The sequence below is a fragment of the Porites lutea genome, chromosome 10 (genome assembly GCF_958299795.1).
Source record: "Porites lutea chromosome 10, jaPorLute2.1, whole genome shotgun sequence".
Classification (NCBI taxonomy): Eukaryota; Metazoa; Cnidaria; class Anthozoa; order Scleractinia; family Poritidae; genus Porites; species Porites lutea.
This window is the reverse complement of record NC_133210.1, coordinates 10,370,449-10,388,984: the sequence shown is the minus strand read 5'-3', so window position 1 is coordinate 10,388,984 and position 18,536 is coordinate 10,370,449. Positions and strand designations below refer to the sequence as shown.

Here is an 18,536-nt window from a genome sequence, read left to right as displayed (position 1 = left end):
TAGAATTTTCGGGAGCCTTTTTTCTAGATGAAATTTTCGAGAAAGTAAGTTTTGATCCCTATACAAGTTCTCGGATCTCTAAACTTTCAGCTAGGAAATACGAACAGATGAAAAATTTTCCGGGGATAAAAATATGCCCTGGAAGTTGTTTTGGTTTCGCTGACCAAAAGGACTTGTAGCAAAGTCACGCATGCTGAACAAACCAACACTTGAAAATTAAGATGTCACGTACTTGCAGAAATAGGAGTGAGTCATAACTCACAAAGTAGCTAGGTGCACGAGTCGCTCACTAGAGGTTACAACACCAAGCGCCTATCGAACCAGTAGATGAATGACCAAAAATGTCCGTAGCCCTATAAACACCTAGCTGGTGTGTTTTCAAAGGTCAAAGAAAATAGAGATTTCTCAGAGCTTTGTGGCTCCAAGAGAAGAACAAGGGCATTGCCTGGGACAAAAAGATGCGGTAGGTGGTGGTAGGGGAGTGGGCGGGGGGGGTTGTGTTTACAGGAACCTCTTTCTAGATCTTCTTAATAGCACTTTCTACTATCTCCCTATCTTCGTCTGCTTTAAAAATCACGGATGGCGTTTATGCGCGGGAAATGATGAACTAGCTCGTTTTACTTAAAAATACGCGGCTTGTATGCACTAACCTCGCCGGTCCCCAGAGCACTTTTCTTGGTATGAGGCTGCACTTGCACTGCAGTCCTTTCTTAAAAGACACTTTAAGCCTGTGCTTCTTTAATATTCAGTCCAACTTCAATCATCTATCCTAAGATCAGGCTGTTCTTCTTCCTTTTTTCTTCAGGAGGAGAGGGAGAAAGTTCCTCTTTTCCCTTTTCCCGTCCGCCAACGCTTGCCCTCTCCAGCCTCCAGAGCGCAAGACACGCACGGCGAGGAAGGCGCCTTCCCCTGCAGCGCATGGATCCCGCTCCACGACCCCCTCGTGCTCGTCTGTGAAATGCGAAAAAAATAGCGCCTGTTTTGCAGGCTAACATTCACCGTACTTTTGGGTTTATCATTTCCTCACTAACATTGATACCTTGCCATCACTGTATTGTCTGTGCATATCATCTGCTAACAAAGTGCCTTGGTTGTAATTTTTTTGTTTGTAGTTTTTTTCCAAAAATGCATGGTTAAATTTGACCTGTTACCATCCCCCCGGGCCCGTTTGAGGCGGTCTTGTCCAGGGGGTAGGAGGGTGGGGCAAATCAAAATTTCTCGCGCAGTTTACACGATTTTTTAAGGAAAAAAAGCAAGAATTTGTCGGAGAGTGGTTTGAGAAGAACAACCTATCAAAATTAAAGTCTGTATTTAAAGGTATGTCTTAAAATTTGAAACGAATGTGAGTATGATGCGTATTCGAATGCATTTTATATAATTATGTTTTGGAAAAGAAATACAGAGATATTTTTTCAGCCTGGCTTTAAAGGTAAGAAAACTTATATATGAAAACGGATACAAGGCAGACAAGGCTTTTGATATGTATGGATAAACAGAGATTCGGTCCAGTGTTCTTATAAACTGTTCTGTCAAGGAGGCGCTTTTTAAGAGTATTTTCTTCTTCGTTTTCGTTTTCAAATTTATTGTTCATGTTTTAACTACATTATGACATCCATTATCCTTCTCTCAATAAATTTTGGAAAACGTTCTTGAAAGTTGTGAAAACGTCTCGTTTTGCTTTTTTACGAATCAAAAAGATGTACCCAAAAAACGTATATGAAGTCGATCTGGAGCTCCGGGGTGGGGTATGGTCTCTTTCTGCGTGCTCAGGGGGTGGGGAATAGACCTCCAAGAAAGACTAAAAATTGCAAATCCCCGGGGGGGTATGCCCGGGGGGCATTGTTACCGGTCAAATTGAACCATGCATAACTTATCAATTGTGAGTACACTGTGAGTACTGATATATGAGTACTGATATATGAGTACTGATATATGTCAAAGAGGTGCATGCTATCTGTAGATAATAACTAGTAGGACATCGATTAGATAGTTTACAGAGTTTCCCTGATATTTCTCAGATAGCTAAAGAAGCTGCTTTGGTGCCAACATCTACTGAATGAATAGTATTTAGAATGCTGTTGTTGCATTGATTACTATCGGGGATAGCAATACTTCATTAGTAATATCACTTCCTTGCAAATAACAAATTAACCTTAATGATGAATGTCTTTCAGGTACAGGTTAGCACCAAAGTACACATTCCCAACCCAGTTCCATGACTGTTATGCTGTTGTTGAGAACGTGCTGACCACTGCTGATAAATATGGTATAAACTCCAATCGCGTAGTTGTCGCTGGCGACAGTGCGGGTGGTAACCTAGCAACCGCAATTGCTCTGAAACTTAGAGATGACAATTTAAGACTGGCTGCTCAGGTAAGTAAAAAGGTCCCTAACCTTGTTCCCAAGGTCCTCTCACACTTATCCCAGTCCCTCTCCCCCCTCCTCCTCTCCCTCCCCCCCTCCCTCTCTCTCTCTCGGCTCTTATTTTGACACAAAGAAAGAATGAAAGAGACCACAAGTGAAGGTATAGCCGGCAAAAGGGCGGAGCACGAGCGAGCTATAGAGCGCTAGCAGGTGCGACTGGAGATGTGGTATTTTTGCATTTTGGTTGAAATTCCGATTTAACTCTGATTTACTTGTTGTGTTTATTTTCAAACGTGGTGCGGGAGGCGGCTATTTATTCTTGGCTATTTAGAAATAAACTTAGTGATTTTTGAGAACTTACCAAAGGGGAATAAAGAAATCTTTCCTACCAATTGACAAGTACTCTCATTTGACGTAAAATAAAAAAAAATATTATATATACTACTGAAGAGGGTTCCGAGAAAGACGAGAAGAGGGAGAATGATAGAGAATGCCACTTCTAGATAACGGCAACAAACGTCCTCACGAAGGTGATCTATGTTTTGTCAAAGTGGGATGTCAGGTCCCGCCTTTCTTGTCTCGCGCCCATGGTAGCGAGATTGGCCTTTTTTCACGCGCGTGTTCTGTTCGAGGAGTTACGAAAAAAGTGGGCTGTTCGTAGTTAGCCTGAGAAAACAGCCTACATTTCCGGTGACGCCACTACAGGTTTTCTCGCGAAGTGACGTCTGAGTAACAAGCGCAGAAATTCCATACTGATGAAGTGTTATACTACCCAAATTTGAGTAGTACTTCTGATTGGTTGATGCAAATTTTCAAGTTGCACGACCAATCAGAAATACTACCGTGATCTGGGTAGTGATACGTCATTAGTATCGAATTTCTGGGCTTATTCTTCAGGCGTCATTTCGTGGGGAAACCAGTGGTGGCTTCGCGAAATGTCCACTGTTTTTTCACGCTAGTTCGTAGTCTATCGTAGTATCTTGTGTTGAAATGAACATGTGATATACCGTATTTGTTTCTCTCTCTTTTTACCCTATCTAGATCCTGCTATACCCTGCTGTAGAGTTCCTAGACTTGTCTCTTCCTTCTTTTAAAACTAAGGACTCTCCAATTCTTACACAGCGTCAAATGGCAGAATACTGGTCTTATTACATGACGGGAACTCCAAACTTAGCTTCCACATTGTTGGCAAATAATCACTCGGTGCACCTCCGCAACACCAAGTACTCTTCGTATGTTGGTGTCAAAGACAAGGAGCAGCAAAAGGCTCCAAAAAAGCCACCGGAAAATATTCCAAAAGCTGTCATCGATGGTTTGATTGATTACCGGGTGTCACCTTTAATGGCAGATAGCTTGAAGGGATTACCAAAGACTCTACTGATAACTTGTGAATATGATGTCCTGAAAGACGAAGGTCTTTTATACAAGGCGCGTTTACTTGGTGATGGGGTCAAAGTTACTCATCCTAATTACGTGACATACCATGGTTTTATGACTTTTCAGCCAGTTCCCATTTTTACAACAGAAGAGTATCGCCAGGGGCTGCGAGATATCACTGATTACCTCAAGGAGTTGTAGAATTTAGTCTTAAAGGATTGTCATTATCACGTTGTCGCGATAAACAAATCTTGATCGTAGATAATCTGGAGTCATCCCATATAAGGTCTTAAACATCATATAGTAGATTTCTTCTCTATTCTTTGACGGCAGAGTTTATGCCACCCTAATGCCCCGAACACATCATCCAAACACATCATCCAACTGCCGGATTTTGAAGGCGTTGAAGTTTTTCAGAAAGGCCTTTGTTACAGCTTCCCTACACCACCACCACTTTACAATAATCAAAGTGAGGTTGAACAAGGCTGATCGTTGACCAAAACATTAAATGGGATGAATGCCGCATTTGTTTAATTGCATCGATGGCAGAATCAATCTTTTTACAATCATATTGTCAATATGGCACTCCCAATTTAAGGTTTGATCGATGAGAACTTTCTGTCGATTGCAATAATTTCTGCCTTAAGTGATGCAATAAGCATAAACACAGCGTATTCTTGATAGCTGATAACCATGTGTACAACGTTATTTAAGTCATAATTAAATTGACTGGAGGCAATCATTTATATGCGTAACGTCTGCACTAGCAGACGTAAAGCTGGTATCATCGGCGTACATCCTTTTTGTTTGTGGATACGTTAGGCAATTTGGTAAGTCGTAATATAACAGCGCTTTTCAAAAACACGCGACGAACTCTGAAGTTCAAAAGCTCCCTTCACAAATGCGTTTTTTGCTGCCGTCAATCATAATTACGATCACAAGCAACGAACTTTGAAACAGAGAAACACACAAAACGGATTCGCAAAATCCGCAAATCACGAATCACAAACCATAACCTTTTGAATGCATTCAAGTAAACTTCTGTTTCTGTCCTCTAAGAAGTTTGACCCCGGCGAAAAACGCAAATGTCAGTTGGCATTTGAACTTCAGAACTGGCGTGTTTTTAAAAAAGCGCAGTAATATATAACAAAAACAAAAGAGGTCCCAAAATTGTTCCCTGAGGAACACCGTATCTAAAAAATTTCGGGGTTGACTTACAGGAGTTAATGTGACAAGTTTGAGTTCGCTTTTCTGGGTAAGAAGTAAACCATTTATAACTGGACCGACAAATCCCATAGTATTGTTATTTCGTTATACACGAAATATCATGTTCTACTGTATTAAAGGTCTTTTTTAGGTCCAAAAAGACGATGGCGTTAACAGAGCCACGATCAGTGTTAATGGCCCAACAATCAGTAGCCTCAAGAAGTGCCGTAAGTGTGAAATGCAAGGAACGATAATCCGATGTGATGACTAGTAAGAAAGCTATTCTTTGTTAAATACTGAAATACCTGGTCGATCGTAAATAATCCTTTCAAAAACTTATGCCACGGCTGGAATTACGGATACTGGTCGGTAATTTGTCGGATCAGAACGCGCTTCTTGGAATTTTTATTCAATGACTTAATTTCCACTGAAGACAAAATCGTTTAGAAATACTGCAATCAAACCCCCCTCCCCCTCGTATCACGGTGGGAGTATGAATTTGCGTGTACATCCGAGCTCGAGACTCGAGCTCGAGGACGTATCACTTTCAAACTTTGCAATTTTACTAATATTAATGCGCTCTTTCCAGTGGTGTCGACCTTTCCTAACTTGTCCGCGTCAAAAGTTTACAAAAAACAGTGTGAAAAGGCCTATTAGCCTGGGACTGGGCTCCTAAGAGGGAAAAAGAGCGGTTAAAAGAGCGCAAAGAAAGAAGCGAACCGAGTGGGGACTAAGCAGGGGAAGTTGTGCAGCCCTTTGCCCATCTCCACTCTCCAATCCCCCGCTCGGCTGGCACCGCTAGCCTATATCCCGGACCAGCCAGGTCTCAGGCTAATCATTGTTCAGACAAGCCTCGGCGAAACAGAGAGAGAGAGCAGTGTTGTCTGGTCTGACTTAGAGGTCGTACCAGACGACGATCGAATAGTATCCCATGATGCACCTCGATTCATGTTATATTATCACTGCGTGCGTAGCGAACGTCGATCGCGGTGCTCGATGTGGATGGTTTCCAAACATGTTTCGGTTCAGCAGCTTCTGCTTTTGAGATTATCGAGTTGGCTTATATTCACTGTGCTTTAAAGGAGAATTTCAGCGTTGCTTTGACTGAGAAGGGTTTTACATGTAATTCACTGATCGGTCGAGAACTACTTGCGCCGCGCTCGGTCGCACTGTAAACACAAATTGTAAGACTCGCAATTGATAAGCTTCGCTAGGTTCACTAGGAGAACCCAGGCCAGAGGAGAACCAAAACTATGACTGATCTATAAAGTGGTTACAACAAAACATCCGCTACGCTGTGAAGCTAATTACCAAAGGAGAATTTATTACAGCATCGCGCTCAAAGGAGCTGAAGTTTACAATGGCAGTTACAAATAAAATTTAACCTATCGATTCGACAAACAATTCTCTGAAGCACAGTCTAACCGGTACTGACTCAAGCAATCTTCAAGGAAATTTCCTGGCCAGAATACTGATCTGTTCTTTTGAATAAATAAAGTTTCTGCATGATGTTTCTTTTTCAAATTCTGAGCAGGCTTCAGTTTACGTTGTGCCGGCTTGCATGCTGCGTGGTACCTTTCTTTGGGTTCTTTTCACACTGAAACACACCGTTCTACACCGCTCCTTCTTCGAATTAAAATATTTATAGTCAAATTCCTTTTAAAAATAACCTCTTTGAAAATACAAAGTGATTGCTTCGGCATAAAGCGCTCTCAAAAGTGCCCAACAGATTATAGCCTTCATTAGGCTTTACACATATATTATGACACATGGCGTTGAAATGTAATAAAAGATTCGAAATTTCAGCCATCTTTGGTCGACAAAAAAGTCTTCAAAATGTGGGTACTTCTGGGTACTTCTTGGCCTGTACAATATTCAGGACTTCATTTTGCTGGCGTGAGGTCCACATTTGTAAGATTTCAACATATATTCCAAAAAATCTTGAATATTCATGACCTGGTTGTGGGTCACTGAACACTTTGTGATAGGAAGACTAATTGAAACCGTGAAAATAAATGTTTCTAAATGGAAACTTCGCTCTTAAGCCATTGCAAATCGGAGAAATCATGTCAAATAACGAAATAATGTAATTTTTTTCCTTTTACTGGAAATCGAGTGAGAAAAAAGCCGACGAGAAAACGACCTTATTTCAAGATGGAATCTGCTATGACTGCGATGTTGCGTGATGCTTCCCGAAAAATGCATCATGGGATACTATTCGATCCTCCTCTGAGGTCGTACAGTAACTGATCACTGCACTGACGGATACCCTGCGAGCAAGTCAGCTCCATTTAGGAAGTCGCGAGAAGTGACGCGAGAGCAGCACGCGAAAGGAGAAGCGAGTGCGAGGGGCGGGAAAGAAAGGGAGAGTCGCAAGAATCACGCAACATGTAAAAGCAAGACCTTCGATCGAGGTTACTGGACTGGCTTCAGGTGCTTTATCGATCTTTTAGTGTCTTTGGGGCTAATCCCAATAATATAATTTTGGCCGATTCATCAGTGCCTGTCTCCCCAGTGCTTTCTGATACTGCGTGGAACTTTCTTGCCAAAATTCATTCAAAATTCATTCTTCACGTGACTCAGTCCGTAAATTTGATGGATTAGGTCATGGTTCTTGAACCTAATGGCCTATTAAACCGCCGTGAGTTATTGAACTATTATTATCATTGAATTATTGACATGATTGAATTATTGACGAATTATTGAAATCCATATCTTTATAAGTTTTTGTTTTCTTTTTTGTGTTGTACGTCATTTCCGCTTATGCCTTTAAAACAATTTTTTGGAGGGACATTACATCCGTAAGCCTGACGAAGGCTGGTATGGCAAGCCGAAATATCACGTTATGAAAAAGAAATATACGCTGTTATGATCACCTTTGCAGTTGTCTTTGGACCCAGGGTCTTTGGACTTCTCGTTTTTTGGTAATTTTCTTGACAATGTTGCCGGTCTCTCGGCAGTTTATTCTTTTGCTCTGTTTCTATAGCCGCCTTTATTACATTATCACCGTCGTGTCGCTCCACTTAGTCCTTTCAATTTCATTTTTTTCCTCCATCTTGGATTTAGCAGGGGGGTCTCAATGCAGAAGTGTGCAATCTGGGTGGGGGAGCCACAGCTGGTTCGTTATAAATTAAGCCGAGTGGCTCTGGGGACGAGAATGTCGCACTTTGTAATAAAATTGTTACACTTTGTTACACCTGTCCCAGTTCAGCCATGCCTCGGCGAAAGGATGCAGGATTTCTCCGTACATGCTGGTAATAAATATTTACCAAAAGTCAAAAATCCTTTCTGGTTCAACCGGCCAGGTGATAAGATTTATACTTAAAAAAAAGAAAAAAAGAAAAAAAAAACACGCAATGATAAATGGTGGGAAAATCGAGGAATTGGGGTAACAAGAAAAGGACTGGGCAGGAGCGCCTGGCACTTCAATTCACTGTTGTGGATCAAAAAAGTTTATCATCCAACGGCCATGTGAAAATGAGATTTTGCATCGCTCTCCTGTGCATATTAGTAGCGTTGTTGGCTATAATTGTGGGTAGAGTTTACCAGCGTTTGGTAAATGTACCCGTTCCAGATGATTTCCCGGAGAATTCAACCTGGCAGTTTAAGTTAGTGGGGTTCAGTTTTGGCTTAGCCAAAGATGTGGTAAGTTCAATCCTAATGAGAGTTGTGTAAGCTAAATTTCTGTTTGTAAGGACAAAACATCTCTCCGTTAGGCGAGCGGAAAAAAATTTACAAAATCAGTAACTATGTTGCTGAAGTAGTTTTTGATAGTACGCATTCAAATTTAGGAGTTACGTGTATGTCATTTTGCTTGGAACGAACTTATAGTAGGGGTGGCGAATGGTACCTCGAAAAACGTGGGTCTCGGAAAATTTTGGCAGGATCTCGAAATCTCGGAAGCGTTTTTGACAAGTCTCGAAGTCTCGTTTTTGCATGGTTTGTTTTTACTTTTTTTGAGTCTCGAAACTTTTTACCAAAGAGTCTCGGGCTCGGATTTCTAACTAGGATCTCGGCGTCTCGGCCAGTCTCGGATTTTACCATTCGTCACCCCTTATAGTGGAGCTGAATAAGTATTTCGTGAATATTACCGGTCTATAAGCCAAGAACGCGAAACTATTTACATCTCGACTGAATCGACTTGTATCGAAACGACCAGCAAGCTCCCACACTACGTAAATAGGTCTGCATGGGTCTATCCTTGTACAGAGGATTGTTACTAGACAACAGATCTTTAGCTAAAGCTTCAGTAATTTTGGCTGATTAAAGGTCTGAAAGAAATGTTTGCCCTTAAAGATCTCTGCAAAATAGTGTATAGTCTTAATTTATAAATGTTCTCACGTAGAGATCTTTATATTTATGCTTGTAGCCATGGATGACTGAAAAAATATCAATATAACGGTGTAGGGGTACTAGCAAAGTTTTCCTCAATCTTATTATTCAATAGCTACATGTAGATTCTTTTGGAGTTTTCATCAGTTGTGGATTGGCAAAGCAGAAAGGCATATGCACATATCAGTGACATACCGTAAAATTCCGAAAATAAGCCCCTCCATGTATAAGCCCCTCCAAATATAAGCCCCCCAAACTTGTACCGCAAAAAACCCTCCGTTAAATCGCCCCTCCAAATATAAGCCCCCCGGGGGCTTGTAGTAGGAAATTGCCCTCAAATACAAAGTGAAACAAAGCAAAAACGGTAAATTTCCCTCCAACTATAAGGCTAGCCCAATCGATTTTGAGACCCAAATTTCCCTCGGTAGATAAGCCCCATCCAAAAATTAGCCCCTCAAAAAGGGCCTTTGAATAATATAAGTCCCAGGGCTTATTTTCAGAATTTTATGGTATTATAAGTGTGCAAGAAATATGGTCATAGTCTAGAACACCTCATCCATAGTCTGATTGTACTTCTTTTTACTTCTACATTTCGGTATGGTGTGTTGCAAGTTATGATAAGTATCTTTCTAAAATTGATAAGTTTCAGAAGAGACCAGTTCATTTTGGCTTTGTCAAGGAGGCCACGCCTATAATAATAAGATAATAAGTTGTGGAAGAGCGTCACAAATTCCGCTGAGGACCCTTTGGTGGATCTCCTTCCACCCTGTAGAACAAGGTTACTAAGGAATTGTGGTCACTCCTTTGTACTTCATCAAATTAGGACTGAGCATTTTAAATACTGTTTTATTAATAGGTGTCCTTTTAATTTATCTAATTGTCAATTGTAACCTTACGTAACCTAGCCTGTGTTGCAGATGTACTTACTAACGCTGACTAGTAATGCCTTTGAAGCAGTGCTGAGATCCTTTTTCTCGGCCCCCAATAGACTCCACACACCACTAAGTGGAAGTGCATTTCCAATTTCCCTCCAACTTGATTAGTCAATCAAACAATGTTTTTTTAACAGGCCAACCATGGCACATATTTTGTACTTAATTCCTGGTACATGTTGGGGGGCCAAGTAGAAGGATTTCAGCACTGGCTCACATGCAAACATGACCAGAGATTTAGATTCGTCTGTGGCACAAGCTAGGGCATAATGGTATACACTGTATCTCTAGGTTTTTATAACCCTGCCACATTTGGTTTTGGAACTATGGTGCAGCATGGTTCCCGCAGGCCCTCCTATAAATCCTCCACCAGTGTTCCTTTTAAAAAGTTGAGAAAAAAGAACTGAACAGCAGCTTCAATGACTGTAATAACAAAGAAAAGAGATGTCTTATCTTTCTTTTTCAGGGTTACCTCGCTACACTTCTTGGAATAAGTGATGACTATTACTCAAATATGGCCTCTTTACTTTCATTTACGAGTCATTTTTACAAGAATGATAGTTATGCTGAGTTTTTGGAGGTCAATGACACTGAGTTATTTGGTGTTGGTGTGAGAATATACAAGCCTGTGAATAAAACAAAGAAGCATACGGGAAATGAATCTAATAAACAAGATTTGTTACCAGGTTTAATTTATTTTCACGGTGGAGGATGGACTTGGGGAAGTTTAGGTGAGTCCTACTTCTTTTCATGTACATGGAAGATATTACATGGCTGCGCGGAGATACGAAATTTCTCTTTGAGTGTTGAAAAATATTTCACAAGTGAGTGTAGCGAACGAGTAATTTATTTTTTTCAACACGAGAAGCGAAATTTTGTATCTCCAAGCGACCATGTAACATTCTATTTATTATATAAACACCAATGAAATGCCAAACCATTTTACTTAAAAAGGTTTTTTGGTCTGAAAGGTACAGTTTATTATGAAGCCATAGCAATGGTGTTATTTTCACGTGTGAAGATAACATGTTATTTTCACATGTGAAGATATCAAGTTTTCGCGCGAAAGCTCACTTGGTATTTCATTGGTGTTTTATATAATAAATGTATTTATCTCTACAGAGTACTAAAGTGATGACGTCATAAAAATGAAATTTCTGAAATTATGGGATTTGTCAGGATATTCTGAAAGAACAATGTCCAAGAGGCCTACTTGCCAAAAATGAGCATTTGGGGGCAAATTGTCTCTGAGATCGTAACCCAGTTATACTCAGAAAACTCCATACAAACCCTTCTAATTTTTTTTGGGTTGACCCAAAAAAAATTTAGAAGGGTTTGTATGGAGTTTTGTAAGCATAACTGGGCTACGATCTCAGAGACAATTTGCCCCCAAATGCTCATTTTTGGCAAGTAGGCCTCTTGGACATTGTTCTTTCAGAATATCCTGACAAATCCCATAATTTCAGAAATTTCATTTTTATGACGTCATCACTTTAGTACTCTATTATCGTGGCTCCAGAGGTTGATGCATTTTCAGAATACCTTGAATGAGATAGCCTTTACACCTTGCACTTCATTGTCACAGCCTTGACGTTGGTGGTTTGCTGCTTGTTTTTCATAGATTTTCAATAAAAAAAGTTTTGGCACCCACTCAGTGTACATAAAAATTAGGTTTGTTGCAGAATAAATACATGTATTATCAAGGTATGAGAAATTTACTTGTGTGGCACATACACATGTGCACATGTAGTCTCTTCTCGCCTCCCACCTCTACTGCCATCTGCAGGTCGTGATGAATGGCTGTTTGGACTTGTTGGTTAAGGTTGCTAATAGTTTGTCTGTGTTTTTATGTATGAGTTGGATCAAAAATGCAATAATAAATTATGGTAGATTTTAATCCTTAATGCCCCAAGGGTTTTCCTTGTCGTTATATTGTGCTTCTAATTCTCTCTTTATGAAAGGAGATTTTCCTTCACAGTAGTAAGTATTTTGACAGTGATGATCATTGACAATGTATGCCATTCAAGGCAACATGGAATGTTATCTCTTTGCTGTAGAAGGCAAGCACATAAGAAAGAAAAAATATAAAGTTGATAATAATATTAAACACATATGCCTTAGTAAAACCATGATGGTATCTTTTATTTACTTTTTATTCCAGATGGTTATGATGATTTCTGCAGCCGACTGGCTGTCTCTGCCCAAATCATTGTTGTGAGTGCAAAGTAAGTAACACTATTGACTAAGTTGGCAAGTAAAATCCATTCAACAGACAGGTGGAATTTGCTGTAAATGAGCTAATTTTTTAACCCTTTAAACCTTAAGATCAAAATTGGAATTCTCATTTGTTGCCCCTATTCATTTTCCTCAGAAGTAGTGGGAAGAAGTTGATAAAACATCAAACAAATTCATCTTGTGTGATCATGTCTGTAATTCTCATGCCCACTCTGTTTTACAAAGCATTGATATCACAAGGAGAAATTTGATGCTGATCACTCTTAGGGCTTAGAGGGTTAAATTCAGTACACATAAGGTGTTTACATTTATCAATAATTGGTCAATCTGTCAGTTTTACTTTGGTCGATATTGAGAAAAATGGTGTACAATAGGCACACTTGTAATTTCTCAAGCTTCAAAGAGAAAAAGGACAAGTAACTGACATTATAAAAACAAAATGAACTAGCAGGCCGTGACACAACCCCTTTAAACTTTAGAAAAACATGAAAGCTGCATCCTTGTAAAGAATATCCCTACCATGTTCTTACGTCCTCACAAATCTTCTTTTCAATTCTGTAGTTACAGGCAAGCTCCTCAATACATTTACCCCACTCAGTTCAACGATTGCTACAGTGTCGCAGTAGGTGTCCTTAATACCGGCGTAAAACATGGTGTCGATGTTTCACGTGTTATGATTGTTGGTGATAGTGCAGGTGGGAATCTGGCTGCAGCAGTATCTCATTATCTTGCAACAGTGTCTGAAATGCACTGTAAAACACAGTATTTAAAAGCCCAGGTATGATAAGTTTGAGGTCAACTATATAATTCTTTATTAAAAAAAAAAAAAGGGTGCAAAGAAAATCATTTTTACAGCTTGCCATTTGGGCAAGCCGAAGCTAGCATTTATCAGCCCAGACATCAGGTCAACAAGCGCCAAAAACTTTTTGACTGACAGAATTGATTTCACAGTTCTTCTGTTATTCGAATTCCTCAAAAGACATCACTTGCCCGTCGGGCAAGTTAAAAACAGAATTCACTAGCCCGATAGCAAAATCCACTAGCCCCAGGCTATTGAGCTCTACTTTCTTTGCACGCTGAAAAATTTATTTATTAATTTTTAAAATTACCTTTACTAGTTAAGGTAGGAACACCCCGTGGGAGAGGGGGGTCCTTCCATGAATTTCGGATAGGTGTATGCAGCTAAGGTTTGTAAAACCTGACCCTATTAATTTTTAGTATTTAAAGATGAGCCAAGTGAAAATTGGTACTCTTTGTAAGGCCTAAACCTGGAATATAATACGCAATTCAAGGGTAGAAACAAAAACGGAGAATTTAATGGAAACACACAAATCATTGTTAAATTGCTTTCCTAATGCTCTGTGGTATGATTAATTTCTCCTCTGGCTGGGTATTTCTGCACTTGAGTTTTAGCTGGTATAATAATGGTTCCTTATCTTATGATCATACCTGGAAGAGAGTGCCAACAAAGGGCAAAAATGATACCCTATTTTTTAAGGATGGAGACCCTCAAAAGCCATAGCTATAAGGGGGGACATATGGTGATACCTATCTAGCTCATATGTGGCAGTTCCCGTACCCCCCCCCCCCCCCACCTTGAGACACCAGAACAGCGAAGGTGCTATGTGAGTACAAATAAATTTTTGTAAAAGACCTTCTTACAATCCATATAACCCTAAATCTTTTAGGTCTCGAGGGCGACCAAAATCAATTTTTCCAAACGATATCCATACATTGTCAAGAGATCCGGTTATGAGAAGTAATAAAATGATCACCAAAGAGAAAATGCCTTGATTGTTTATCAAATTCTCTCAACACATTCTCTAAGGAAATGTATTGAGATCAGTTTGGAGACTTTGTATGTGGATATTGGGGCTTAAAGGGTCAAACACTACTGAGGCCTGTGTTCCCTTCAAAATGGTAAGATAGGATAAAGAAGACAATGCGTAATTATTTGTACTGAGTCAAGATCTTAATTACAGCTAGTAGGGCTGTCAATAAGGGCAGGGTACTGGGGTTTGCCCGGGCTTGACTACTATATGAGCATGACTAGAACAAATCAAATTAACACTGCTGTGAATTTTAGCTTTTGAAACGTGTTTCGGATGCTGGCATTAAGAAATCCTAACAAAAACTGACAGTGCATTTTGTTGTTGTTGTTGTTGTTTTTTTTTTCAACAAACTGATGGTTTATTACAAAAGCCAGGTTAATAAGCTTTAATTTGGTATAGGGTTGTAAGCATCTGCAGTTTAACAGGAACGTGCTACTGAACATTACTTGCCCTTGAGACACCCCCGAAGGTATCCAGTAACCTAAGTTTTCTTTTCTTTCATAATGTTTTGGAAAAGTTATGAGACTGTTCAGGTACATTGGTGTATATGTTGCAGTTAATTTTTTATCTCAGGTAATTTTTGTTTTTCTTCTGGTTTTGGGTATGATAATGCATACTAACGAAGTTAGTTAAGTTAGTTAGTTAAGGAAAAATAAAAATTACCTGAGATAAAAAATTAACTACAACATATACACTGTAGATATTAGAAGTTGTCAAAATGTGGCAATTGGTGTAACATCAGGGAGCAAATCACTGATCACTTTTTTGTTGTTACAACATTTCAAAACCATCTGTAAGCCCATGACAAAAAAGACATGGCAAAATGGATTTATTGTAAAATAATGACTGTCTGGTTATTACTATAGCTCAGTGCATATTATTTACAAAGTAAATGTGCCTTTATGCATTTTTTTTTTTTAGATTCTCATCTATCCTTCCCTGCAATTTCTGGACTTTAATCTGCCATCCTATGTGACAAATGCAGATAATGATATCCTATCTAGAGAAGATCATGCCAATTTTGTTTCCCTGTACCTTAATGGTTCTACAAACCTCACAGACATCTTTCTTTCTGGTAATCATTCGCAACATCTTAGAGGCACAAAGTACATGTCATATCTAGGAAAACCAACTTTAGAAGCTTTACAGGAAAAGCCTCAAATACAACTGGATTCAAGGACATCAGAAGCTTTAACACATTTCAGAGGATCTCCTTTGATGGCTGAAGACTTCAGGGGAATCCCACCAACCTTTATCATTACTGCAGAATTTGATGTGTTAAGGGATGAAGGGTTTCTTTATTCAGAGCGATTACTAAAAGCAGAGGTTCCAGTCAAATACAAGAACTACAAGTCTTTTCATGGCTTTGTGACAACTGCAACTGAAGGCGGACCAGCAAGAACGGATGAAGGTGATGAGGCTTTTGCAGATATAGTGCAGTACATTAAAGACATACTGACCAGTCTTGAGGAAAACGTTTAAGAAAAGATGAATAGAAAAAAGTTGACATTGAGTGTTGTTTTATTCTGAATGGCAGGTTCACTTCCTTGACCAAAAGAAACATGCATTCTGGTACTGTTTGACTGCAGAGAGAGATGTGGAAAGATCAGTACCGTTGTATTGACATTAATCATAGTAAAGTAAAAATCCGCGAGAAAGAACCTGGTTTTTAAGAACCTGTTAGGCTAAAATTTGCCAATTAGGCCCCCTCGGTACAAGGACCTGTTTAGCCTAAAATTTGAGACAAGTTCTTATTTTCTAAAATCTTTATTGAAAGAAGGCTGTAAACTTGGGCAAAATACTGATAAGATATGATGAAAGTCGCCATCCTCTTTGGAGACATAGGTGCCTTTTCAGATTAGTTTTTTTTATACACATATAAGGAAAAAGCTGAAAACCGTTAATTTTCTTAACTACAATGTATATTTTTTCTTCAGAAAATAACAGCCTAGTAAGAAGCTAGCCTAAATTTTTGCTAACTTACCATTTATGTAAGAACCTGTTTTGGCTATTAACTTAGGATAATGCTGGTTCTTAAAGACCTCGTGGGTTTTAACTGTACATCTTAAAACAACACTCACCACAGTACATGAAAAGAGACATACTTATCAATAGGCCACTTCCGAGTTCCAAATCCATCCCCTACTTTCAAAATGAGGCCAAGTGAACAACCTTTTATGTGAAAATGAGTTTTATTTGCATGAGAATCAAAAATCATTTCCATTTCAAAGGGTGAGCAGTTAACCTCGTTTTGATACAGGCCCGGAGGTACTCGGAAATGGCCTATTAATTTACCCTTTCTTAAGGTGCACAGCCTCAAAGTAATAAACAAGAGTCACAGAAAGGCAATAACTTTGCCAAAAGATGGAAAGTTAGAAGAAAGGACAATGTAAACACGAATAATTTATAGGACTGTCATACTTCTAGATAATTTATAGCAACAAGGCATTTTTATAGAGTTGGTTGGTAGTATATTTTTATTACATTTAATACAAATAATCCCTATTTATTAGTGTTATTATTTAATGTCAAATCTGTTAGTTTCTTGAAGAAATGTTAGTGCAGTGAGCGGCCGTGTAGTTAGGGCTTTTTTTTTTCATGAGAAATGTTACCACCAATGAGTTTCATTTTCGGATTAATATATCATTTCTGTGTTCCAATAACTCTCACGTTCAAAACAAGGCTAAATGCAAAATCTTTCTTGTAAAAACAAGATTTACTTACATGAGAATAAAAACCCATTTTCATATCAATGGCACTTGTCAGCGCTTTGAAACAGGAGCTTGAGGAAACTCAGAGATGGCCCATTTCTTCTCAGCATCTGGCCTGGGTTGTTCAAAAGTTGGATATCGCTATCCACCATATAAATCGCTATTCAATGGATAAGTGTTACGAAAACTAATTGCGTTATCCAGTGGATAACGCCATCCACCTTTTGATCAACTGGGGCCATGTTATTTTCTACTTAATATTTACATGATGAGTGAGTCCCGAGATTATTTTACCCTCGTCCTCAATGTGGGGACGAAAAATACACCTACACACCATATTTCTTTCTTTTCTGAGCCTCGTTACATTGGCCAAGAGGCGAAAAACATCGTGACCAACTAAGGCAACAATAATGTCCGTCAAGAGTTTCTTTTGGAAAGGAAGGAAAGAAGAAAATAATGCGATATTTAGACAAAATTCATCCCGGGTGGTGTTACTCACGTATACAGGGCATTAGTATTATAAGAGGTCTGCAAGTACATTCCTTTTTAGTTTTGTTTCACATTCTAATTTTTTTAGTCGTTACATGTAACTAATATTATTATAGATTTAGTTTTAATAGGCTTTGAACATAATTATTTTCTGTCTTTTCTCTTAATATAATTATGTAAGAAGATCTGTACAACTCTTAACCTTTTTATTGGTATAAAATATCAGAAAATACATTATTTTGTGGATTTGATTATTTTACAGGTCTTTGTAGAAAACATTGTCTCTTTTCTGTCCATACTTGAAATGGTTATATTAGCTGGAAATTTCTTCCCAACAGCCTGCTCTCTCATTGGATATTTCGAATTCACATGACATCTAACAATGAAACTGTTTCCCGCCAAAATCTCTTAGTTGATTGAAACATAGTGCATAAGTTATCACCTCCACACCTGCAAAAACCGGCCTATGGTTCAAAGCCAAGAGCCCGCTGAATCTAGACCTACAATCATGGAGAAAAGTCTTGGGACAGTTATACAGTTCGAACGCTTTTTAACACACGCGAAACTGTATCCGCTCGCTACTAACACTGTACGTCCCTACCCCCTACCCCCACCCCACAGACAGTGTTAAAACTGTCAAGGCACAATTCCTTTGATCTTTCAACATTGTATTGGGTGGGGTTAGGGGGGAGGGGACATGGATTTTTAAAAAGACAGCATTGCTTTTTGCGACAGAACTTGTGAAACGCATAGAATTGAAGTTACGTTCTGACTGCCCCAAGGACTTTTGTCCATGATTGTAGATATTATATGGATACGGGATATTTGGGCAACAAATTAAGGGGCCAAGAGATTCGGAGCCGTAGAGTGTCAAAGAAATCTTTTGTGATAAAACAAGAAAGTTCAGTGACCGATTAGAAAGGCTAGTATATACACAGGTAAAGGAAAAGACAAATAATTTCAGGAACTTGCATTTTTGAGTAAATGTTGACATTATAGCCTTTATCACGGTTTTGGAAGCCCACTTGACGGGTAGGCAACCCCACGTGAAATTACGG

At 39.1% G+C, this 18,536-nt stretch overlaps 2 protein-coding genes across 2 annotated transcripts; both read left to right on the top strand.

The window, feature by feature from the left end:
- Positions 1–458: 458 nt before the first annotated feature.
- Positions 459–4,345, top strand: LOC140949479 (arylacetamide deacetylase-like). Its single transcript, XM_073398638.1, has 3 exons — positions 459–463; positions 2,175–2,373; positions 3,406–4,345. The coding sequence occupies exons 1-3, from the start codon at positions 459–461 to the stop codon at positions 3,940–3,942; spliced, it is 741 nt and encodes a 246-aa protein (XP_073254739.1). The 3' UTR covers positions 3,943–4,345.
- A 4,043-nt stretch (positions 4,346–8,388) lies between these two features.
- On the top strand, positions 8,389–17,691 carry LOC140950421 (arylacetamide deacetylase-like). The gene is made up of 5 exons (XM_073399646.1): positions 8,389–8,592; positions 10,678–10,942; positions 12,373–12,436; positions 13,008–13,224; positions 15,200–17,691. Exons 1-5 carry the CDS (start codon positions 8,425–8,427, stop codon positions 15,758–15,760), a joined length of 1,275 nt encoding a protein of 424 aa, XP_073255747.1. The 5' UTR covers positions 8,389–8,424; the 3' UTR covers positions 15,761–17,691.
- Positions 17,692–18,536: the final 845 nt, after the last annotated feature.